The sequence below is a fragment of the Phycomyces blakesleeanus genome (assembly GCF_001638985.1).
Source record: "Phycomyces blakesleeanus NRRL 1555(-) unplaced genomic scaffold PHYBLscaffold_29, whole genome shotgun sequence".
Classification (NCBI taxonomy): domain Eukaryota; kingdom Fungi; phylum Mucoromycota; class Mucoromycetes; order Mucorales; family Phycomycetaceae; genus Phycomyces; species Phycomyces blakesleeanus.
Window position 1 is genome coordinate 464,577 of NW_017265162.1, and position 23,502 is coordinate 488,078.

Genomic DNA, 23,502 nt, shown 5'->3' on the forward strand with positions numbered 1-23,502 from the left:
ATACACTTATGACTGTAATGCCCTTTAGTTTTTTTTTAAAATTTAGACAACCTTTATTCTCTAGAAAAAGCCAATACACTACCTTGTGGTCTGTTTTAAACCTAAAGACGAACAATGCACTTGGCCACATCTCTCGTAGCATACGAATCTGAGGCTTACAGGTAGACTATTCCTTTAGAGAACCATGTATTTAATTCCCTGCTCTCAACGCATTAACAATCACACTAAAGAAGGTTAGCCTTAACCTTTTGTTAACCGCATAAATTATTAACATATTGAACCTGCCTCCGCGGTTCTTCACTAAGAGCATCTTTAGTAGTATCTTTTAAATTCCGTTTTTTCCTTAATTAAAGGCTATTAGAAAAATCATCTTCAGCAGTAGCATTTCTAACAGCAGGTATCTTATTGCCCCATTATTTTTATGACCTTAAGTATGGAGACACATGCTCAATTCTAAAACAATGATTTTGCGTTTTAATTGTTTTTTTTAAATCGAATAATATTATATAACAACGCTTAGAAAAACCTCCGAAAATTATAATACTACAAAGTTGATTATCTTTAAAGCATTTAGCTCGTATTTTTTTATATTATAGATTAGTGGCAAAGGTAAATGTCTAATAAAATGGTCCTAGAAATAAAAAGATGAATAAAATTACTAGTGAAAAAGACTATATTTGATCGTGTAATATTCAAATGTTCATTTTTTAATGTACCTGAGATTTGACCCTCCATTTTTGGACCGTGTTCAAGCGTTTGTGTGGCTTGTCAACGTTTAATATATTGAAATGGGAGATGCCTCTGTTGTGGATGGTCTAATGCCATTTACGGAAAGTAAAAGCCGTCACTGCTCCCATAGATCTTCCATAGTACTAAATTCAAACTCGCCGTAGGAGGAAATAAGGAGATGTCTTATTCAAACTCTTCGTAGGAGAAAATAAAGATACTTATTTATTAGGAAGAATGCTGGCTTTATTGAGATGTATTTCGTAGTGGCAATATATGGTAGAGTCCAAAAAGGCTTATGTCATATCATTCTATCAGTGACCCTCGTCACAGTACAACATGATAAATTTCAGAAGTTCCATCTATTTCAATCTTCTATTTTATTGGTCGTAATGTTATAGAGTACCAAGACTTTGCACTACCCGGTTGTTGGATTTATCTTACTCTATTAATTAATTTGCTCAAGAAAATATGATGTGTGAGAATGTTCCGCTTGAATATTTACACGACTTTGATAATAATCTTGTTTGAATTTGGGCAAATCCAGTCTTTGTATTTTAAAGGAAAAAATTATGAATATATAAATCTATAGTATTAACATCTATATTTTTATGTTGGCTTTGATCACTCTAAACCAAGCCGGCTTGGAATTATTGTTTTTGGGTTTCTTGCTTTTTTTGGTCGAAATGTGATGGGGATATGTAGTTTTGGTGTGTCCTCTTTACTGGGAGTTGGAAGAGTTGGAAGAGTTGGCATCGTTAGAGGCGTTGTTCTGGTCGTTCTGGGCAGCACGGTTCTTGTAGACCAACTCGAACAACTTGAGGGAGCTGCTCTGGAGCTCATCGATCTTGGCCTTAAGCTCCTCGGGCTTGACAGACTCGTCACCAGACTGGGCCTTCATGGCCTCAACACGGAGAGAGACGATCTTCTCCTTGAGCTTCTCGGCTTCAGACTTGTCGAGCTGCTCCTTGAAGTCATCCATGGCCTTCTCGGTCTCGGTCATGACAGAGTCAGCACGGTTGGCCATCTCAATGGTCTCACGACGAGCACGATCACTCTCAGCATTGGCCTCAGCCTGGCTGATCATGTTCTCGATCTCATCACTGCTCAAACCGGAAGAGGCGGCAATGGTCACTAGAAAAAAAGTAAAAATATTAATTTCCAATTCTTTAAAACAAAGACTTCGCCAAACTTTCTTTCTACCAAATACTGCCCCAGGCGCAAACGTACACACCCACCCACATGCACGAAATATATCTAACACATTTCACTATACTTACTGGACTGATCACGGTTGGTGGCCTTGTCCTTGGCACTGACGTTGACAATACCATCAGCATCAATGTCGAACTCGACCTGAATCTGGGGGACACCCTTGGGAGCAGGGGGGACACCAGTCTATTAAGAAAGAGAGAGAGAGAGAATACAGCAATTGAGACTTATGCAAATATAACACAGCTTTTACTTTATCGCCAAACTTACGAGGTTAAAGTCACCCAACAGCTTGTTGTCACGGCACAACTCACGCTCACCCTGGAAGACGCGGACAGAGACCTGAGTCTGACCATCAGCGGCAGTAGAGAAGACCTGGGCCTTCTTGGTGGGGATGGTAGTGTTACGGTTGATGAGACGGGTGAAGACACCACCAAGGGTCTCGATACCGAGGGAGAGGGGAGTGACATCCAAAAGGAGGATATCGGTGACGGAACCAGCCAAGACACCACCCTGGATAGCAGCACCCATGGCAACGGCCTCGTCGGGGTTGACAGACTTGCTGGGCTCACGGCCAAAGACGCCCTTGACGGTCTCGATGACCTTGGGCATACGGCTCATACCACCAACAAGAATAACATCGCCAATATCCTTGGTGGTCACACCAGCATCCTTAATAGCCTTCTCGCAGGGGGAGATGGTACGGTGGACGAGATCGCCAACAATGGTCTCGAACTTGGCACGAGTCAACTTGGTGTTGATGTGCTTGGGGCCAGAGGCATCGGCGGTGATGTAAGGAAGGTTGATGTCAGTTTGGACAGTAGAAGACAACTCAATCTTGGCCTTCTCGCAAGCTTCACGGACACGCTGAATGGCCATGCGGTCATTGGAGAGATCAAGACCGGACTCCTTCTTGAAGTCTTCGAGGACCCAGCGGACGAGGTGGGAGTCAAAGTCCTCACCACCGAGAGCAGTGTCACCGTTGGTAGACTTGACCTCAAACACACCATTCTGGATTTCGAGAACAGAGATATCAAAGGTTCCACCTCCGAGATCGTAGACAGCAATGGTTCTGTCCTCGGACTTGTCCAAACCGTAGGCAAGGGCAGCGGCAGTAGGCTCGTTGATGACACGGAGGACATCAAGACCAGCAATCTTACCAGCATCCTTGGTGGCTTGACGCTGGGAATCGTTGAAGTAAGCGGGAACGGTAACAACTGCGTGGTTGGCCTTCTTGCCCAAGAAACCTTCGGCGGTCTCCTTCATCTTGCCCAACACAAAGGCACCAATCTGGGAAGGAGAGTACTTCTTACCCTGAGCCTCAACCCAGGCATCACCGTTGGTGTGGGGGATGATCTTGTAGGACACAGCCTTCAAGTCAGCCTGGACGGTAGAATCCTTGAACTGACGACCGATCAAACGCTTGGTGGCGTAGACAGTGTTCTGGGAATTGACGACAGCCTGGTGATAGAAATATTTTGCGTCAAATTGTATTGCCCTGACCCTTTAATTTTTTTTTGTATTTCTTACCTGACGCTTAGCGGCCTGACCAACCAACAATTCACCGTCCTTGGTGAAGGCAACGATGGATGGGGTAGTACGAGCACCCTCGGCGTTCTCGATAACGCGGGGGTTCTTGCCCTCCATGACGGAAACGCAGGAGTTGGTGGTTCCCAAGTCAATACCAATAACAGGTCCGTTAATCTTGGAGCTGTAAGGGCGAGCCAAAGTGGCTACAACGCCAGACTAGTGTGTGTAAGATTTATGTGTAAGATTTATGTGTGTTGTATGTGATGTGTGCGATGTGTTGATGACTTACGTTGCGAGCAAGCGAGGGGATAGCACGCGAGCGGGAGAGCTGAGCCAAATTGTACATGGTGTAAGAGGAAGAGGTGAAGCAAAGAAACTTGACAAGACAAGTATTAAATTGCCGGGGTAGCCCGCCTAACGGGAACGTCTGAGTATTCATTGAATCAGCGCGCCGTCGAAAAATTTTCCGTTCAAACGGCTGAGTCATAGACAAAAACCAACTCTGTCCATTCAATCGTCATTGCCTCTTTTTTTTGTCTGGCTTCAAAACCCTCCATTTGTTTCCCACAACTGTAACAATAAAAATAAAAAAGGCTGTAGGTAATTTTATGAATTGAACAAAACAATATGTAAAATGAAGTATAGAAAAAAAATAGTATAAGTGATTTTAATTTAGATAAGATCAGCAAACTTCTTGACCAATTTCTGAAGGTCAACAGCTCTCAGGGCACTGGTCTCCAGAACTTCTTCATGGTTAGCCTTATAGCCCTCAATGTCAATCTCGGTATCCTCCTCGGTAGACAATCCCAACTCGACTAGAACCTCCTTCTTAGCATCCTTTCCGCGTGCAACTACCACAGCGTTGGTAACCAAACTGATACCGAGAACCTTTATACCACAGTGGCGGGCAACGATGGCTTCGGGCACAGTCGACATACCTACCACATCAGCACCAATTGAAGCCAAGTAACGGGCCTCGACACGGGTCTCATAACTAGGACCAGCCACGAATGCATAGACACCTTCACGGATATCATCTTGCTTGATGCCAATCTCGAGGGCAGCCTTGAAGGCAATCTTACGGAGATTGTAGGTATAGGTGTCCGAAACAGGGGGGAAACGAGGACCAAAGGAATCAAAGTTATGCCCGATCAAAGGGTTGTTTCCGGCCAGACCAGGCAAGGACAGATGGTCATTGAGGATCATAAGATCACCAACCTTGTGTTCAGGGTTGAGGGATCCGCAAGCATTGGTCACAACTAAGGTCTCTACACCCAACAGCTTCATCACGCGCACGGGTAAGGTGCACTGCTGAAGATTGTGTCCCTCGTAAAAGTGGAATCGACCACACATGAATACGGTTGGTTTACGGGACTCTCCCAGGTGTCCAAATACCAATTTACCCGCATGACCCACAACTACCAACAAAAAGAACAGAGACGAAAACCTGTGTCTTAGCTGCAAGATTCCTTATCTCGAGGATTTAATCACTATAATTACCAGTGCTAGAGACAAAGCCGGGAATTGTCTCATATGGGAACTCAACCTTGGTTGATTGGTCAATTGTGTCAACCAAACCGCCGAGTCCGGAACCACAAATGATACCAAATTTAACGGTCTGAAACTCTTTGGGAACCAAATTCTTCAGGTAATTGGCACTGGTTTCATAGGTTTCTTGGGTGATGGTCATTGTGAGGAATGGAGATGGGTAGAGTAAAGAGACGAGAAAGAAAGAAAAAACAAGGTTTGTGGGTAAGAAGAAAGAGACGCGTTGACCCTTTTTGTGGTTTTGTGCTGTAACTCCCTATTTTATTTTGCTATATAAATAAAAAAATAGCTCCTGCGGAGCCATCAAAGGAGTGTCATTTGTACCTGTATATATGCGAGTATATGTGTGTGTGTGTTGCGTGTGACTTTTTGTGGCTGTCCAATGGCATGTCTATCATTAACAGGACAAGCGTTTATGGTCCTACAAATCAAGGTATCTGCATTCGACTGTCCTACTGATTATACATTACCACAGAATGTTAAGATAGCAGCTAGTCTGGGATAGCCCTCAAATATACCCACCGTGGACTTTTACTACTTTGAACATTAAGCACAATGTTAACCGCTAGAAAATACTAATTGCACTGAACTAAACATCAAAATAAAAGGTAAAAATAAAAGGCATGAAAGTTTTAATGTTTAATAAAAAAAAAGTATATTTTACTAGGTATTGTAATATGGCTTTCAAGGTTCCTAAAGATACGGCCAAAATATATATGCTTTTACACAAAAATAAGGTGTAGATTAATCAAAACAGCTGGATACATATTGTAGTGGCACAAACTTAGTAGCAGACATGGGTGCACTTTATTTTATTCTTATTCTTACTCTTTCTCTCTCTCTCTTCCTTCTTTATCACACATGTCTTTCTTATCAAATCACAATAAACAGCGATCCTAGGGAGACGACATTTTCAGGATGGGAGACGACGTTTTGACTTTACCGGACTAATTGATTGTGACTATCTGTCCGGGGCCCGATGTCTTCTCTCCAATCCTTCAGGGCAAAACGGTGTGTCCTGAAATTCTTAATTCAATATTTGATTATAAAACCTTCTTTTCTATTATTTACTCATCTCGTAAGAACTTACTAATCAAATGTATTAGAGAATAATGTTTTTCTCGGAGATATCAAAGACATTACTTTGCTCATTGCAGATTAGCAATTAGAAATCATGATGTTAATAAGTACTTTCTAGAATTTACTTCAATATGAACCCTATCAATAAAGAAATCCGTTTTTTTAATGGAAAAGAACATTTTCCTGTCCAACAACCTCTCCCCATCCCACCAGTTAATGGTTATAATGACGTGCAGCTGGCAATTGCAAAGATGCAAGAATATGCCCTCGCCAACAACTTCGCACTTGTCATCAAAGATGGTAAACCAACTCGAGTTTACTTGAAGTGTTCTAAGGGTGGTCACTATAAAAACACCCGAAAGATTGACGACAACGACCGTAAGAAAATTCCTTCTAGTGGAATGATTGGGTGCCCGTATCTCCTTAAGGTATCCTACAAGAAGGCAGCCAAAGGATATTTTCTCTTGAAGGCCACTCATGAGATCGAAGCCTTCCACAACCATCCCCTTGACGATGAATGTATGGAGTCTATTTTGAAGGGCAGACTCTCAAGAGTTACAACAGAAGATTCTATCATGATAACAAAGCTTATCGAGACAAATACCAAGACTCGTGAGATTCAAAAAGCAATCAATGACGAAGCATACCCTGGCCATAAGTTGTACGTTAAAGACATTGATAACATGAAGGCAGCATATGCTCGTGTTTCTGCTCCTACTCTTCAGGATGATGGAACAAAGCTCATCAAAGCTATGGAGTCGAAGGGTTACCAAGTTCGCTATGAGACTAATAAGAGTGGGTGCCTCGAGAGAATCCTGTTTAGTCACCCCAAAATTTTGGAAAGAGCCCAGAAACTCTCCGAAGTTATGGTGGTGGATGCAACATACTCGACAAACAACTTGGGAATGCCTCTTATTTGCATCGAGGGTGTTCACAACCTTGGAGGGGAAACCTTAAAATCTTTTCCAATTGCATTTGCCTGGGTCTCCAATGAGCAAACCGGTTCTTACGTTTGGTTTTTGGAACAAATCAAGGCACTTGTTTTTGAGAACAAGCAATCAACCACTCTGTTTGTAACAGACAAGTGTTCTGCTTTAATGAATGCACTTGACACTGTTTTCCCAGAAAACAAGAAGCTTTTGTGCTACTGGCATATGCTGAACAGTTTGGAGAAAGCTTTCTCTGGGAAAACGAAGTCCGTAGCCGAGAAAGAAGAGCTTATGGATCATGTAAGCCGCATGATCCATAGTAGAACTAAGGTGGAGTTCAACTTGGCTCTCCTAAAGTTTAACGACGCTTGTGCTGGGCTAGAAGTAGATGATGGCAAGGCCAGAGCACCGGCATCAACCTACTTCTCCGAAAGGTGGTTGAATTGCAAAGATAAGTGGGCAGGGTATATCACTAGCAAGCTTATGCATTTCGGGTGTACCACCACTCAGCGAGTAGAAAGTGCTCATCAAGCTTTTAAGAGAGGCATCTCTGCTATTTCTTCTCTGGGGTTGGCCTTTGAGAGTGTGGCCAAATACATTGAAAGGCTAGAGATGGATTTCCGAGCAACAAGGATAAGAGAAACGAACACGATCGATGTTCTTGTTGGACGAAACCAATGTCTCTCAAACCTCTTCATGAAGGTGTCAAAGCGAGCGTTGCTTGTACTTGACCAGGAGCTCCGTTTACCAGAAGATGATGAGAAGTGCTATTGCATGAACAAAGTCCAATATGGCCTACCTTGTCACCATACCCTACCAGTAGAAAGGGATCTTAAAATCTCTGATCTACCAGATAGATGGGTTATTGATGCTAGAAAGGAAGACAAGGCATGGAATCAGTCAAATATGCAAGTTCCTGTCATCGAAAAACCCGAGGAGTGGATGAGTGAAATCATTAAGCTTGAAGCTTTATTCCGCTCTTGCGAAGGCAGCCAGCAAGTTGCTGATCTTTTAAAAAAAGTGAAAAAAGCTGTAAATGACTTTGATGGCAAAAATGGTCATTCTCCTATCAAACTGCAAGCGCCAGAGAACGTCAAGTATCCAGGAAGACGCAAAGGCAGCAGACGTCCTAAATACTTGCCAAAGGACTTTGGTCGCCCAATGTGGAGAAAGACAAGTATCTTGGCTGGAACTGTAAGTTTCGTGATTTACTTATATTAAACATAGGACAAAACTAATTATCTTAATGGAATTATAGGCCGGGATTAAGGCAATGTACCGACGAAAGGTTACAAAGATGGTTGAAAAGAGTTTATCTGGCCTTAAGGTCACAAGAAAACAAAACAAAAATATTAAAAAAATCAAAAAAGAGCCTCTCGACTCAGGTAAGATGCGTTTTTAATTTAAAATTTAATTGAGTTTATGAGAAGAACTCTTGTCTTATATATACACAACTTTCTTAGTCAATGCTACCAAAAACAAAACAAAACAAATTGAAAAGGAGCCTCTCGACCCAGGTAAAATGCGCTATTATTTTACAATGTGATTGAATTCATTAAAAGTAATCTAATACTAATACTAATATTCGTTTTAGTCGATGCCACCAAAAACAAAACAAAACAAGTAAAACAATAGCCTCTCGACCTAGGTAATATTCTTTCTTATTTTACAGTGTAATTGAATCCATAAAGAGAAATATCGTCTTATACTTATATACTTTTTAGTCGATGCCCCCCAAAAAAATGGGTTCAAAAGACCCGCCACCGCCTTAGAAGATTACCAGTATGATAATCGCACCTCTGTTGGCAAGAGGGTCAAATTCCAGCCCGGTTTTCCTGTCTCTCATGAGATAATCGATGATGTCAAGGGTGGGTTTAGCCCTACTGCTGACGGATGGTGTGGTTTTCGAGTCCTTGCCCACTTGATCTACAAAGATCAAAATAAGTTTCCACTTGTAAAAAGGGATATGCTAGCCGCCCTGCCGAAATACAAAACATTGTACGCAAATACTTTTGGCACTGACACAAGCCAACTAGAAAAAATTATTCAACATGGTTCTCAACTCGATTATAGCAACACCAGCAACACCAACACCAACACCAACACCAACTTCATCCCAGTATGTTCAGATGCCAGTATGTGGTTTAACACACCCGACTGTGCTCAACTAGCTGCGGACACATATACACGACCAGTCTGCGTCTGCTCAGACAGCCCCAACACCCCCTCAACAACCTTTCTTCCATTCGCCCTTCCCAACAACAAAACCAAACAACGACAACCTCTGATTTTTAATCATGTTAACAGTAATCACTGGACAACAGTTGACCTTTCCCATAATATCTCTAGAAAATTGCCAACCGTTCCCGAATTATTTTTTTTAGGTTATGCCAGGAATAAGATTGATGATAACTTTGATACTTACTGGAATAAGCTCAAAGAATTTAATAAGCATGACCGCAGAAATGCTATGCTCTCTCTCCATTCACAGCGAGATGAACCAATTGATCTTACTCCAAAATAATTTCTTTTCAATATTCTTTTCTATTTTTTTACTCTTTTAATTATACTTTATTACCTATATTTTATTAGCTAGACAATCTTTTTTAAATCTTTATAAATCTTATCAATTTGTTTCTTTGCGTCAACATAAGCTATCTATCACTTGTGGGTTAAATGACTCTCCGCTCTGTTTTTTCCTAGAGATCATTCGTGGGAAGTACTTTACCCTTCAAGTTACACTTATATCCAGCGAATTAAAAAGCATAAATGTCGGATGGTGTTACACAGATCGAGCCAAACTATCTTCAAATATGTTATATTATGCATTTACATCTATCTATTTCATCAATTCAAGCGCTGGCTCTCTATAACTTTGGATCCAAGTAGTATATAGATATATGTATGTATGTTAGGAGTTTTAGTTGAATTGAAAAGGTCGATCATGAGAAAACTAACGTAATATCTCAAAAATTTGCATTTTTTCAATAAAATAAAATATTGTATTTGTTGTGGTGGTTGAAGTTGAAGAAGTTTTTAAGAGGAAGAATTGAAGATTTGAGATTAGGAACAAAGATTCGTGAGAACTTGTGTAGATTTTGTTTATTGAGAAAAGATTTTGTATCAAAGTTTGACCAGGTTCCTACACTGAACTACTACTGCTATTTATATTATTTTGGATCGGGAAAATTATATGACTGGGGTCAGGTAATCGATTCTATCTGAGCCTTAATCAGAGCAACGTGATCTTGGGATAATTAATGTATGGTTTATTATATAAATGTGTGTAGTCCCAATGAAGTATTAACATCGAAAGTAAATGTGTTTATGAGTTATAATTATGCTTTTAATAATCTACCGATGTATCCCATATTATGGTGATATCATCATATGAAATATAATCACTATCATGCATACTAAACCTGTGTGTTAAATAATAAAGTAATCGGTAGACACCTTTGACTGGAATAGCTGAGGCCTTATATTATTTCCTTCAGACTTATTCTCAATTACAGCAGTAGTCAATACTCATTTACAACAGTATTTGCTTATAGAATTACTTTTTTCTCATTTGTTTTCTATGAAACTTTTACTGAATTCATATATTATCTGAATATATGTAATTAAAAACTTTTTTTGGTCCTTTATAAATATTTTTTAATTTTTTGTATTTTTGATAAAATATCTCGTGTACATGTTGTGAGGAAATGATAGAAAGAGTTTTTACAGAAGAAATAAAAATAAAAAATAAAAACATGAATTTTGTAAAAATATATTAGCTTAACTGCTATGTAAACTTTCTTAGGCATAAAATGCTTCATTACCTTTATATCTATTATGAAAGTTTTTGAAAAAAAATACAAATTATATGGATTATAATCTGTGGTGATCCAGACACTCAGATGTTGGATTTATCACATATAAGAACATATTCATATTGGGATAGCATAGTAGCTATTATCTTGTCAGTATAAAATATATATAAATGATTAAGTAATCAGCCCAATAATTATTACAGTTAGTACTGTAGATAATATCTTAAAGATTGTTAAGATAATTATATCATACTGCTGGGTAAACTGTGTCAGATTGATATGGAGCTAATTTAGTAAGAAGTCCTAAAGCTCTAATATAAAAGAGAAAAGAATAACTAAGAGCTAAAAAAGTACAATTTATGACTTGATATCATAATTGTAACACTGACACTAGTTAAGCAGTAAACACACTCTAATAACCAAATATAATAAAGGAAGAAAGCCTTAAGAAACTAAGACATAATGACAAGAGCAGATTGTGTTTTCTTATAAAAAGGGACACTTTTTATTTATGAATAAAGACAACTGATATACAGTCTCAAAGTATTTCTATACGTCTCTATTATCAAATATTTTATTTTTCTATTGTTTCATACCTGAAATACCACATAATCTTTTTCACTTAAATCACATAAAATGAAAATATATGATTTATACCTCAAGTTAAATCGTGAAAATATTACTCATTAGCAACAGTAAGTATGTGATTTGTTAATGGGACCCAAATATATCGTATATCTTACAAATACTTGACTCTAGCTACCATTTTTATGCAATAATTTTATACTATTTTTGCTTTTTTACCATATAAAATATATAAGAATTACAAAAAAAGTAAGCATATTAGTGTCTAGTTATTAATAATAATTCTAATTGACTTGGAATTTGTCTAAGATATGTTTTTTAAATGTAAACTATATTTGTTTTATAATTATTAGATACATTTTTTAAAATATGCGAAATTTATTAATATTATATTTATCCTCAGATGTTTTTGCGACTCATTTTTTCTTTTTTGAAGAAGATTTAGCAGTTTTTATTAGTTTTTATCTTAAATAAATATCAAAAAGAGATAATATTTATTACATTAAAAAATATAATAACCTTATTATAGTATTTAATAAAGAAATTCAAATTATAAAGGCTTTATTTTTAACAGACGAGATATGAAAAGTCTTGACTTTTGGGAGACGATGTTTCCAGGTGAGAGACGACATTTTGACTAGATTCTAAACTCAGCCATATAAAGATGGGAGACAACCTTTTGGTCAAAGTATAAACTCCGACAAATAGGTGTGGGAGACGATGTTTTCAGGGTGGGAGACAACATTTTTTTATTAGGGTATACTGTCTTAAAGTAGCATGATAGGCATTCATTTTATTATTATATATATATATAAAATAATGCATGAATATATTGTATATATATATGTATAAAATTATATACTTACTATGATGCTTTTACATTTAGCCAAATTCATTATCTTGTCTTGCATTAAAGTATCTTTATTATGATAAGTATGAATCCTTAGGGACCAGATGTAGTTATTTGATGCCGGAAAGCAAGTCATGATTTGTAGTCCGGTTGTTATGTATGAGGTAAAAATAAGATATAAAATAAAACAAGTGCAGACGAGAGTACGGTGAGACTTTGTTTTATTAGAAGAAGTAAAAGAATCAGAAAAGAGATGCTGTTCTATTGCTATTAGTATTGTGCGTTTATATAGACATTGTATTTAGCTTGGTGATGATATGATGATATCATGTAATGTCTGTTTCTCTACCATTATCTTCTATGATTTAGTTCTTATGTTTTTAGTGTTATTGACTAGAGTCTTAGTATTTGTCTTAGTATGTTCTTTACGTAATTTCCTTGTATAAAGGAAGGTATATCTTTTAGTATCGTTACTAGTTGTCGGTAACTCAATGTACGTATTTATTGAGTGTCTGTACTTTTAATTTAAATCTACGATTATGTTGGATACAACACCGGTAAAATCAAAATGTTGTCTCCAACCTGAAAACGTCATCTCCCATCTGGAAACGTCGTCCCCCTAGGATTAGTGAATTAGTATAAATATCAATAGCAACTGTTCATAATAAAATCATCTTTTATCTACTATATTATTTTGTCTGTTTGATTGTACTTCTTTAAGTATACTTCCTTATTATCAAGTATACTTCTTTGCCTGTTTTATATTGCTTGGAAATTGCTTTGTTTACTTTGCGCAGTCTAACAAAAATATGAATTGGAGAGATGGCCGAGTTGGTCTAAGGCGTCACGTTAAGGCCGTGATCTCTTCGGAGGCGTGGGTTCGAATCCCACTCTCTTCAATACCTTTTACTTTTTTACGTGAGTTGAATTTTTGTCGTGCCCTGTCGGACATTATTTTGATGAATCCGTAAAATCTGAAGATAGTTAACTGCAGTACTTCTTTATGCGCAGTAATATCTTCCTGAGCATTAACCGCAGTATAATGACTATTTCTTTAATTAAATATAAATAATAACTACTGCGGATAATGCGCAGTATTAGTTTAGAAAACTATATAAGACAATTCAATTCATATTAATAAAAGGTATCTTTTATCCTCTCTTTGATTTTACGTATACTCCTTGATCCCCAGTGGGTTTGACCTTTTGACTTTGTTATAGTAAAAGGAAGACCAACCCAGATCGGGAACGACAGCCCTAATACTTGTTTGTTAATTAGGTCAACTATTACATTGTCTTCAATTCTCAACTGAATATACCTTTCGATTCCTTTTTTTTTAAAAAAAAAAAGTTGTAGTCGTAGTTAGAGTATGCGAGAGTATTGTCTATAGATTATATATTGTTATTATATCAAAGCTAGATTTAACTGATTTATTAATTATTATTTTTTATTGTTTTGCTGTTGCATAAACTGTATAGCCTTTTCAGTATAATAGATGAATGAAAAAGCAAATTAACAGTAATATTTCTATTATTTTTATTTTTATTATTAAAGTATTATAATAAGAAGATGTTCTCGAGATATCTTTTTAAAAAAGAGGAGTTTGTTAGTATTATATTATCCGAATAAAAAAAAACCAAAATACTTGATATCCAGCTACTTACTAATCATGTTTCATAGCTTACTATACAATCATAAACACGTACACGTACACGTACATGTACACGCACATAAACATAAGCGTAAGCGTAAGCATCTATACATACACCAACACATGATTTACCTTATCAATTTTTTTTGTTGTTGTTGTTGCTTTTTTAAACAAGCGATATAGATTAATATATTTCTGACTGTAATTCCGCTAGAACCTCCCTTGCAAAGAATATACTGAACTACCAAGCATTTCAAGTCAGCGTTTAATATTATTATTATTTTTATAAAAATTCAAAATGATATACAATATGCATTTACTAAAAGCAATTAGCTTTACACACACACACACGGTAAATATATTGCGATAAAGTCTATTAAAATTTGATCATATCTGATTTCTTTTAACTGTTACTCTTATTGTTATTTTCTGACTTTACTTTATAGTGTACCACGATGTACAGAGGGCGATCCATTCAAGCATGACAGTGTAACTAGGAGATAAAGGCTTTTTTCTTTTTTCTCTTTTGGCGTTGATACTCAATGCAATTTTTTTTTTAAAAAAATAATAATAAATAAATGAAATCGAATTATCCAATCGGATCCAAAATATACCGTGTTCGATTGTCAATATCAGAAACGAGACACGATTTATACATCTATTTATTTATTTATTTATCTATCTACTTATCTACTTATCTATTTATCTTTAATGCTGCTATGGATTCACAAAGACCAACAGAATATTAAGTAATGATATGTAAGTCCAGCCAACTGTTTTATAGTCATATTTGTGTTTGTAATATTTAGAAACAAAGAATAAAGTACTAGAGATTGGTTGTTCAGGACTTCAAAATGCCTGCATAGAAACACATATTTTTGAAACTACAAAATAAAATAAATTAATATAAATATATATTGATATTTTTGGGATTAAAATGCCAATTGAAAGTAAAGTTACTGTCTTTGCCAAGAAAAATAATTGCATTTTGCTATTTTTATATACATACATTTTCATAAACTTAATGACTATACTACCCTAATATTCCAATAGAATCTGTATAAGCTAAACAGCCATTAGAGTGCACTATTGCAAGTCATAGAACTCACAAAACATAGACAAATCTAAAGAAGAAGGAGAAAGGTATTAAAATATCTTCTAAGCGAATATTCAAGCATAATTCTACGCCTAATAAATATATCACAGTACAACAGTCAAAGATTAAAACAATTACGGAATTTATGAATTACATAATCGGTATTTTGAGGTCTCTTTCTTTTCATTCTTGGTACCCAGTATTCGTAACAATTTATGTACACACAAAAGGAAAAAGGAAAAAGAAAATGGGATTGTTGTACACAAGATATATGTTCAACCATCAAGAAGAAGAAGAAGAAAAAAAGACCAGAACCAAAAAGTTGGAGACAGCCTTTTAAGCCGGATACCGAAATACAAAGTGTAACGAATTTCAGGTATATTTTTGAATTTACTTTTATAAGAAATTTGTTAGCAGTAGCCGCACAAAGAGTCAGGTGCAACGTTATGCACTACCCACCCTTTTGTCCTTAGCCCTTTTTTTTCTGGTCTTTGCCACACTTCTGTCCCTCCCCCCACAATTTTTTTCTCCTTCTTCTTCTCCTGCCCCCCAAAAAACCTCTCCTGACTTGTGTACCAGTTGCATATATTGATTGCACAGACGTATGCCATGTCATGCTATGTCATGTCATGCCAGATGAACAAGCGAGCACAAAATATATATATTTTTTTTTAAAAAAAAGTTTAAAGATTTCCTGTTGCGAAAAATAAAATATTTTATACAGTCGCACGCCAAATGGCAACTATTGACAGCTAAGCTTATTCAGTAATACAGATCGACATGTTAAAATTCTATGCTACCTCTATGCTACTTCTTTTCTTATTCTTTTTCTTGTATGCTTTTGTTGACAATATATAGATATAGATATAGATATAGATATAGATATAGATATAGATATATATATATATATATATATATATATAATGTATTGTATTTTATTGGATATGTAGTACACTCTGTGCTTGTTTTGTATGAGGGTGTATGGGTGTGGGTGAGATTTTACATGGTTTGAAAGAAAAAGGTTAGATAGTAATAGTAATAGTAATAGTAATAATAATAATAATAATAATATAAAAGTATGATTCCGGATAAAAGGAATTCAAACAATAAAAGGAGGATAATAGTAGTAAAGGGTGTACGATAATAATAATAGTAATAGTAATAATAGTGATAATAATAATAAAAGGGTTGATGTAAAGAAAGTTTTTTTTTAAAAGAAAAAAAGGCAGAAAAATATATTATGAAACTTTCTATACACTCTGTTGGTTTACAAGGTTAGGCACGGCATTGTATTTTCTTGGTCCGTAAGGGGTTGTTGGTGTTGTGGGGGAAAATGCGCTTGTCTGGGATGCGGCAGAAGAGAGAGTCGGGGTGCCGTGGGGGAAATATGAGTTTTGGGGGTGGTCATGGGCAGGAGACTGTACAGACCCTGAAGAGTGGAACCGGTTACGAGTCCATTCGGCTGTAGTAGAGTCCATTGGGATCTGAATATTCAGGTTGCTGTTGTGGTGAGCCTGAGCCTGAGCCTGAGAAAGGTGGGACATTTTTGAATTATCGTGATCATTATTGTTTGAGTTTGGGTTGTTTCCTTGGTGATGGTGGTGTTGTTGTTGTTGTTGTTGTTGCTGCTGCTGCTGCTGCTGCTGTTGTTGTTGGTGATGTTGTTGGTGGTGTTGGTGTTGGTTGACATACTCGCCAGGGTACATGTCGGGAGAAGAAGAGTCTTGAGGTGTTTCAGGCATGGAATGAACCATATATGGATGAGATGCCTGGGAAGGGTGAGGATGAGGCTGTTGTTGATTCTGGTGTTGAGAATGGGGATGTTGTTGCTGCTGTTGTTGGTGGGGATAGGGAGATGGAGTGCTTGGGTGGTGAGATGGGGTATGAGGACCATTGTTCATCATCACACCATTATGAGGAAGAGGAGGCGCAAAATGAGGATAGTTGGAATAGTAAGGGTAGCCGCCAGCAGATGAGTTGTATTCAGCAGGCATCATTCCGGGGGGTGTCATCGGAGGTCTCGGGAAAGGTGTGGTGAATCTTTGCTGTTGCTCATCGGACTGGGATTGTGGCGAGAGTTGGGGACCGTCGTTACTTACTGGACCTGTTCCAGCGGTTGCTGATGCTGTTGACTGAATAGAGTTGTGTCTCTCCTGGCTATCGGCGTAATGGCCCGGGCTACGACCACGGACTACAAGTGGGGCTGACTGACACGACGCGATTTTGATTTTTTGGCCATCGTCTGCTGTCAAGGCATACATATCCACCAGACACACATAGTATTGCTGGGCTGCTCTTCTCTTGCCGTTATTTGCAGTCGCAGTCTTAAACTGGATACGTTCAAAAGTCGCAATGTTCTGGTTGGCTCCAACTGTGCTCATGCCAAGGTTTCCGCCGGCCGTGATGGCCTTGGCCTCAGGCTTGATTTGTGGGCCCTTGTCGCGCTTTGGGGTGTGTTGGATTAGCTCGATTTCCTTTTCGCTGTTTGAGACGCGAGCAGAGATACCGAGGTAGAAACGCTCAATTTGGCTAAAAGTTCCGTCTTCCTTTTGTACAAGGCACTGCGGCTCGGTGTCGGCGTAGTAATGGTTGAGTCCCTGAATGGAAAACGCTCCACTAACTTGGAAGTAGTTGCGGCGGTAGCAAGTCCAGTCGTTGTAGAACAGGAAAAATCCTCTGTCCATCTTTGCCTGGATACGAGGAACCATTCTAGATAATGATAATAGTAATGATGGTGTTAGTTATTATTATTATTATTATTATTAACTTGATACTTGTTTATTTGTAGTTGTAGCTTTAAGCCTTACTATTATTGATACCACTACCACTAGTAATAATAGCTACAAATCGTATATATTGCAAAACTTACAATGTGGTTCGGTCCAAAGCATAAAGATTGTCGAAAGGTTTGGTGGAGCTAAAAACCGGGCCGGCTTCGGCGGGACACAAGGAATCGTTCCGAGATCTTTTTCTTGCAAGAGCGATGGGGGGATAAGGTCCGGCGTGGAAAGATGATGTTGCGTAGGATTGTCGTGACATCTTTGTAGGAGATGGCAGGACATCATGGCTCACGGAGTTTGGACGGGGAGTCCCAGGTTGAGAAAGAGCCATCATACTGCAATAAAAGCAACCAAAAATAAGAATAATTATAAATATCATGTTTCAAATATATATATACATAATTAAGGTTTATATTATATTATATATTATAATATAATTGATGCCTTACCCAGGAAGTCTTGGATCAGATTCAACTCTGTTGGGAGGGACATAGCCTGATGTGATAGGTAGATACTGATGACTACAAGCCGAGAAATATTAGCAAAAAAATTATTACAATACCATAAACTATAGTATATTGTGTTGCCACCTATTTTCATATGACACTGCAAAGGGGCGATTTTTTTTGATGGGGGTCGCACCAGTTGCACGAAATATCAACAGGAACGCATAATTGACAGCAATAGTTGTATTTGTGTATATACTTACATTGGTGGATGCATGGGGCTTGCCTGGGCAAAGGAGTGGCTGTAAGGATGTCCCATGGTTGGGAGTGGCGAATACTGTTGCATCGAGTGAGGGGCGCCAGATACGATTGCTGGGCCATCTGATTGTGGTGGACCTTGCTGCAGAGGAGATTGAGAAATTTGCCACTCTTTGGCTTCGTGAGAGGGGTTCATGGTTTTGTGTAATAGTTGAATAGAGTAGAAACAAGAAAGAGAAAGAGAGAAAGAGAGAAAGAGAAGAGAGAGAAGAGAGAGAAGAATTAGAAGCATAGGATGGAAATCTTATATGGCCACAAAGTGATATCGGGAACTGAAAAGACCAATAATAAGGTTGAGGGGCAGAGAGAGAGAGAAAGAGAGAGAGAGAACCCGTTTGGACAGAGACTTTGCTTCTACAGTGAGAGATCAAGGCCTTGAAAGAAGTCTGCACAACCCATTTAATTTTTTGTTTCTACCTTTCTCTCTATATTTTTCTTGTATTTCCGCTTCTCCAGAGATCTGCACCAAGTGAAACAAAGCGACTTTCTTTGTGTACCTTTCTGCTATTTCACCTTGACTGCAGAGAATACACTACAGTATCAAAAGGGCGGGGCCATCTCTTCTGAGTCTGGAAGCAATTTAGGCTCTGTGAAACATTTTAATATATAATTTTTGATTTATTTTTATTTTTATTTTTTAAATATATACAACACACTATACTAACACTTATTAATATATATATATATTATATTATATATATATAAATTTAAAGATTTTATAGATGTATAGATGCTCACTTTATTTCTTTTTTGTTCTAGTCCTGATGGTCAATAGATGGTTATTGATCATTTCTGATCCTAAACACACCAGGGACTCAGTTTTTACTTAGTTATTCAAACAAACTTAAATTAGTAACCATAGTAACCATATAAATAAGTAAATAAATATATCTTAATAGATTACAATAGTTGATTGACTGCAATGATTATATAAATCACAATATAAAAAGACAACGAAATCATATATAAAAGAAAAAAAATCCTTATTTTTCCCATAGATACCATGCGGCGTTTATTTGGTCGGCGCACCCATGTATCACATTTGTTTGAGCTAAAGTAAAGTGAACGCACGCGCCAAACAAAGCAATACCAACCCAACTTGGTAAAGCCATAGTTCTCCGCTTAGTAAGAGATCTTGTCTCAGCCTCTCGGGCTTTCAAATTTCCATACACACAGAAAAGACAAAAAAAACTCCCTCTCTCTCCCTTCATTGCTTGTGAATCGATGAAATATTTTTATATATAAAGAATATATAAATATCAGCGTATACCGTCTGTGCGTACCTCGTACAGCGCTTTGAACCCTATGTAACCATTGGAACAGAAGAATTTTTTTTCTTCTGGTCGTTGTTGTTGCAATTGATAGACCTTGTTTTATTTTCACCTTTTATATATATAATATATAAAGAAGCAATAACAGTCAACAGCAGCAATAATAGCATTTAACCAAAATGCGCGTGACGATTATATATATAGTCTCTTTTTTTAAAAAAATTAAATCTTTCAATAGTTTTAAGAATCGCGCGCTGATTTTTACCGTCTTCCCCGAAAGAAAGAAGATAGTAATAGTAATATAGATATCTATATACACTGATATAAATATATAAAAGTAGATATATAATTTGGTACTAATCGCACTCAAAGGCTTGTTCAAAGATATCTCTTAATATCAGTATCATTAATTAGAAATCTGAATATAAATATAATAATTTAATTCTATGCAAGCAAGGATTATAGGAGTTTTTTTTTTTTTTTTTACTAATTTCTCTGCACCAAACTAATGGATTCTTTCTTTTTGCCCTAATAATTTCAATATTAATTTTTATATATATATATTTTAAAAAAATTGCTGAATTTGTTTTTGATGACCTGTGATTTTCTCAAGATTTCAAGGCTATTTTCTATTTTTCATAGCTATTATAATATCGATTAAATAGAGCTGATGCAATCTGTATTAATATTGATGTTCATCGTTGCTTAGATCTTTAATGATTTTCTTTTTACGTGTTTATTTCCATAGTATCAACTTTATGTATTTTATGTATTTTATATAATCTCGTAATATAGAGACAATTTATACATGTACTATTCTGAGCCTTCTTTATTTTTTATTTTTTTATTTATTTATTTATTTATTTTAAATACTCAGAAAAGAGAAGCGCCGTTAAGCTATTTCCATTTGGAGCAAAAAGTCTTCTCATCTCATTGGAATCTCAGTCAAAATGATTTCTATAGGTGGGACGAAAAGTACCAGGCCTTTTTTTTTTCTTTTTTTTTTGTTCCGTCGTTACCCTTCATCACCCCACCCACACACGCTCACATCTACATCAACACTTACATCTACACTTACCCACAACTCATAAGCCTTTTCTTGTATGTCAATTTACACCAAATACTACAATAAGCTACATTATACTACACTACATTGTTGTCATGGAAACATACCTTTTTTTGTTAATACTTTTTTATCAATATTTTCTATTACTTGAACCAATGGCGTCATTGAAAACCATCTTTACTACAAATATACTATATATCATCACAAGACCTCCCCTTCCCACTCCCACTCCCACCTCCCCCCAAAATTATATATATATGTAAATATACATATACATACACATATATACTTGTATAAAAACCATACTCAAGGCTGTATTTGGCAATAAATGTGTATATATTTATATAAATATTAGAAAACTATTCTTGCAAGTTTAGGACCAATAAAAGGCAACTGTTTCAAAACGCCAAAGATAGTGGGGAACGAATTACTATTGAGAGAAAGAAAAACAAAACAAAAAACCAAAAAAAAAGAGAAAATATGAGTAACATTAACCCACATTATATATCTGCTTATCTATATATTTATCTTTACTAAATTTATTATGTTGATCCTTTATTGTGTTCTATTTCTCTCTTTCGTTTCTACGTTTATTTTTACCTAAATAATTTCAGGCACCCACAGAGTTCAAGCAGAAATCCGATCAAAGGAAACTTGACTAGGATCAAAAAAATTCCGCTTAAAAATAAAATCGATCCAAGCCATCTATCGGATCGTCTAAAATATTCAAATGCTCCTCTGGGACCAATCGTCGTTATAATCCCCAGTACAATCATTAACTATTTTTTTTTAAAAAAAAAGCACCACTAAAGTATTAGAAACTTCTCTCTTTTTTTTTAAAGAAAGAAAAGAAAAAAAAAAACCTATTTCTTGCTTACATTTCCGCAGGCCATCAGCGCAACATCAAGCATGAGCATTACTCCCATTGCCATGAACAATGCACCACATCCTGTCAAGCCTACTCCAATTTCTAACAACCAAAAAATAAATCACAAGTGTAAAGTTATAGACAGATTCAGGTTTGACTAAAAATCATGCTATTACTCTGTGTATCGTTTAACCACATCTGTATATAATAATAATAGTAATAAAAAGAAACCAAAAAAAAAAAACAAAAACAAAAATTGTTTGTGCGTTTGTGCGTCTACGTCTACGTGTACGCGTGTGTTGCGTGTAATATTAATTTTCGGTATTATTTATTTATCTGTGCATGCATACTTTCATGTATGTAGACAATTAAAAACAAATAAAGCAAAACCAAAAAAAAAAGTTCAAGTGTTGGCTCTTATTGGCCTGTGTTTTCAACTATCAAATAAAATTGCATTACATTGAGGATAGATGTTTTGAATGGTTACTTTAATAATAATAATTATATTGACAATTAGATTAACCAATATCCAGGGGTTTGAATGATAATGAGCTCCTAACAATTTTACATACTTTAGCATTGGTAAATAAATAAGTAAAAATTACGCTTTTATATATAAAGAAAGAAAAAAAGTAACTGCTGCAGATGCTCGAATATCTAATTTTTAAAAGGTGCGGAGCATATGTTTTACAAATCCATATACATATAAGTAAATATTGTACTCGGAAAATTTAAAACTTAATAAGTATGGGAATGTTTTCTTATGTTAGTAAATATTGCAAGACAGTTACTTTTCTGGCTGCATTTAAATACTGTGTATGTCCTAATGGCGTACATTAAATAATCATCTTTCTATTTATTCGGGGATAATAGCTGGCAATGAATAAACAATACTAATGGAAAAAGTCTGTATGACCTTCCAAAAATAATATGCGGGGTTCTTAATGAGTATGTCGCTCAATAAAAATTAAAAAAGTGGGATCTCGTTCAAAATATTTCTTCTTTTTGTTAAATGTAATAAAATTCTGCTTATTCCTCCCTCATCGTAAATAAACAGCTTGGTTCCTTGCTACACTTCACAGCAAACATAACGTTTTCTTAAGCATAATTTAATACGATTAATTCTTAGGACAATATTTAGGGTGAATAATACGTTTGGATTTGCCTCTATCCCATGAGATTTCATATACACTATATCTTCACTAATGTCTCGCACATAAAAAAAAAGTATAGGCAGATGAAGATTGATTTTATTGATTGCAGCTCGTTTTGAACATTCTTTTATATATATATATATATAAATCTGTATGTGTATCAGTAAACGCAAATAGCCAAAAGAAAAAAAGTTTAGGCACTTATTTTCTTTCTCTCTTGTACTTTTATAAATAAAGATCCAGCCAGTAAGGTCTAATATAGGAAGAAAGGAACTCCCTCTAAAGAACATGTTGAGGAGGAGCCATGTAATTCTTGCTATTGCCATAAAAGGCTCCATATTGCTTGTTTGCAGCACATTTTGTTTTTAAGATAAATATATGATAATAGTAGGTAGTAATGGCACTTGGAAGTTACCGTGAATGACACAAGTTAAGAGCATAAACTAATCGCTCTGTAATTGGAATAGCAGGTTCAGTCCAGAGAGTTTAGGATCGGTGATAGTGCGCCACTGTGAATTTTAATTACAAGAATGACTATTTTCCCGTAGTGGTGGTTTATCCTATAGAATCCTCTGTT

At 36.3% G+C, this 23,502-nt stretch overlaps 7 protein-coding genes and 1 non-coding gene across 8 annotated transcripts; 2 read left to right on the forward strand and 6 right to left on the reverse strand.

Annotated features, from left to right (window-relative positions):
- Positions 1 to 1,257: 1,257 nt before the first annotated feature.
- PHYBLDRAFT_128104 (hypothetical protein) lies at positions 1,258 to 3,819 on the reverse strand. The gene is made up of 5 exons (XM_018429201.1): positions 3,758 to 3,819; positions 3,469 to 3,684; positions 2,209 to 3,399; positions 2,007 to 2,124; positions 1,258 to 1,860 (listed from the first exon to the last, which is right to left on the reverse strand). The coding sequence occupies exons 1-5, from the start codon at positions 3,812 to 3,814 to the stop codon at positions 1,448 to 1,450; spliced, it is 1,995 nt and encodes a 664-aa protein (XP_018285578.1). The 5' UTR covers positions 3,815 to 3,819; the 3' UTR covers positions 1,258 to 1,447.
- A 229-nt stretch (positions 3,820 to 4,048) lies between these two features.
- On the reverse strand, positions 4,049 to 5,217 carry PHYBLDRAFT_136873 (hypothetical protein). The gene is made up of 2 exons (XM_018429817.1): positions 4,969 to 5,217; positions 4,049 to 4,886 (listed from the first exon to the last, which is right to left on the reverse strand). Exons 1-2 carry the CDS (start codon positions 5,156 to 5,158, stop codon positions 4,141 to 4,143), a joined length of 936 nt encoding a protein of 311 aa, XP_018285579.1. The 5' UTR covers positions 5,159 to 5,217; the 3' UTR covers positions 4,049 to 4,140.
- A 2,714-nt stretch (positions 5,218 to 7,931) lies between these two features.
- Positions 7,932 to 9,549, forward strand: PHYBLDRAFT_174229 (hypothetical protein; the record flags this gene model as incomplete). The annotated part of the gene is made up of 4 exons (XM_018437212.1): positions 7,932 to 8,219; positions 8,284 to 8,410; positions 8,489 to 8,542; positions 8,750 to 9,549. 4 exons carry the CDS (start codon positions 7,932 to 7,934, stop codon positions 9,547 to 9,549), a joined length of 1,269 nt encoding a protein of 422 aa, XP_018285580.1.
- Positions 9,550 to 12,795: 3,246 nt separating this feature from the next.
- On the reverse strand, positions 12,796 to 14,409 carry PHYBLDRAFT_69409 (hypothetical protein; the record flags this gene model as incomplete). The annotated part of the gene is made up of 5 exons (XM_018442091.1): positions 12,796 to 12,894; positions 13,186 to 13,321; positions 13,961 to 14,031; positions 14,278 to 14,299; positions 14,366 to 14,409. The coding sequence occupies 5 exons, from the start codon at positions 14,407 to 14,409 to the stop codon at positions 12,796 to 12,798; spliced, it is 372 nt and encodes a 123-aa protein (XP_018285581.1).
- On the forward strand, positions 13,092 to 13,174 carry PHYBLDRAFT_t250. Its single transcript has one exon. It is a non-coding gene; the product is annotated as a tRNA-Leu (tRNA).
- Positions 14,410 to 15,884: 1,475 nt separating the features above from the next.
- On the reverse strand, positions 15,885 to 18,755 carry PHYBLDRAFT_183552 (p53-like transcription factor). Its single transcript, XM_018438791.1, has 4 exons — positions 18,512 to 18,755; positions 18,252 to 18,323; positions 17,892 to 18,137; positions 15,885 to 17,731 (listed from the first exon to the last, which is right to left on the reverse strand). Exons 1-4 carry the CDS (start codon positions 18,700 to 18,702, stop codon positions 16,273 to 16,275), a joined length of 1,968 nt encoding a protein of 655 aa, XP_018285582.1. The 5' UTR covers positions 18,703 to 18,755; the 3' UTR covers positions 15,885 to 16,272.
- A 448-nt stretch (positions 18,756 to 19,203) lies between these two features.
- On the reverse strand, positions 19,204 to 21,068 carry PHYBLDRAFT_174232 (hypothetical protein; the record flags this gene model as incomplete). The annotated part of the gene is made up of 6 exons (XM_018437213.1): positions 19,204 to 19,221; positions 19,850 to 19,933; positions 20,103 to 20,146; positions 20,325 to 20,365; positions 20,857 to 20,935; positions 21,011 to 21,068. The coding sequence occupies 6 exons, from the start codon at positions 21,066 to 21,068 to the stop codon at positions 19,204 to 19,206; spliced, it is 324 nt and encodes a 107-aa protein (XP_018285583.1).
- A 186-nt stretch (positions 21,069 to 21,254) lies between these two features.
- Positions 21,255 to 21,880, reverse strand: PHYBLDRAFT_24034 (hypothetical protein; the record flags this gene model as incomplete). The annotated part of the gene is made up of 3 exons (XM_018439827.1): positions 21,255 to 21,333; positions 21,504 to 21,682; positions 21,782 to 21,880. Coding segments are annotated over 3 exons (357 nt in total), but the record flags the coding sequence as incomplete, so codon positions are not given.
- Positions 21,881 to 23,502: the final 1,622 nt, after the last annotated feature.

What these genes read in the sequence shown, in the direction of transcription:
- PHYBLDRAFT_128104 (XM_018429201.1), bottom strand. Translation starts at nt 3,814, where the DNA reads ATGTACAATTTGGCTCAGCTCTCCCGCTCGCGTGCTATCCCCTCGCTT. An exon ending in GTCAGGCCGCTAAGCGTCAG is followed by an intron (nt 3,400 to 3,468) that starts GTAAGAAATACA and finishes TTCTATCACCAG; the next exon opens with GCTGTCGTCAATTCCCAGAA. An exon ending in TGTTGGGTGACTTTAACCTC is followed by an intron (nt 2,125 to 2,208) that starts GTAAGTTTGGCG and finishes CTTTCTTAATAG; the next exon opens with ACTGGTGTCCCCCCTGCTCC.
- PHYBLDRAFT_136873 (XM_018429817.1), bottom strand. Translation starts at nt 5,158, where the DNA reads ATGACCATCACCCAAGAAACCTATGAAACCAGTGCCAATTACCTGAAG. An exon ending in CGGCTTTGTCTCTAGCACTG is followed by an intron (nt 4,887 to 4,968) that starts GTAATTATAGTG and finishes TTTTGTTGGTAG; the next exon opens with TTGTGGGTCATGCGGGTAAA.
- PHYBLDRAFT_183552 (XM_018438791.1), bottom strand. Translation starts at nt 18,702, where the DNA reads ATGAACCCCTCTCACGAAGCCAAAGAGTGGCAAATTTCTCAATCTCCT. An exon ending in AGCCCCATGCATCCACCAAT is followed by an intron (nt 18,324 to 18,511) that starts GTAAGTATATAC and finishes CTCGGCTTGTAG; the next exon opens with TCATCAGTATCTACCTATCA. An exon ending in GCTTTGGACCGAACCACATT is followed by an intron (nt 17,732 to 17,891) that starts GTAAGTTTTGCA and finishes ATCATTATCTAG; the next exon opens with AATGGTTCCTCGTATCCAGG.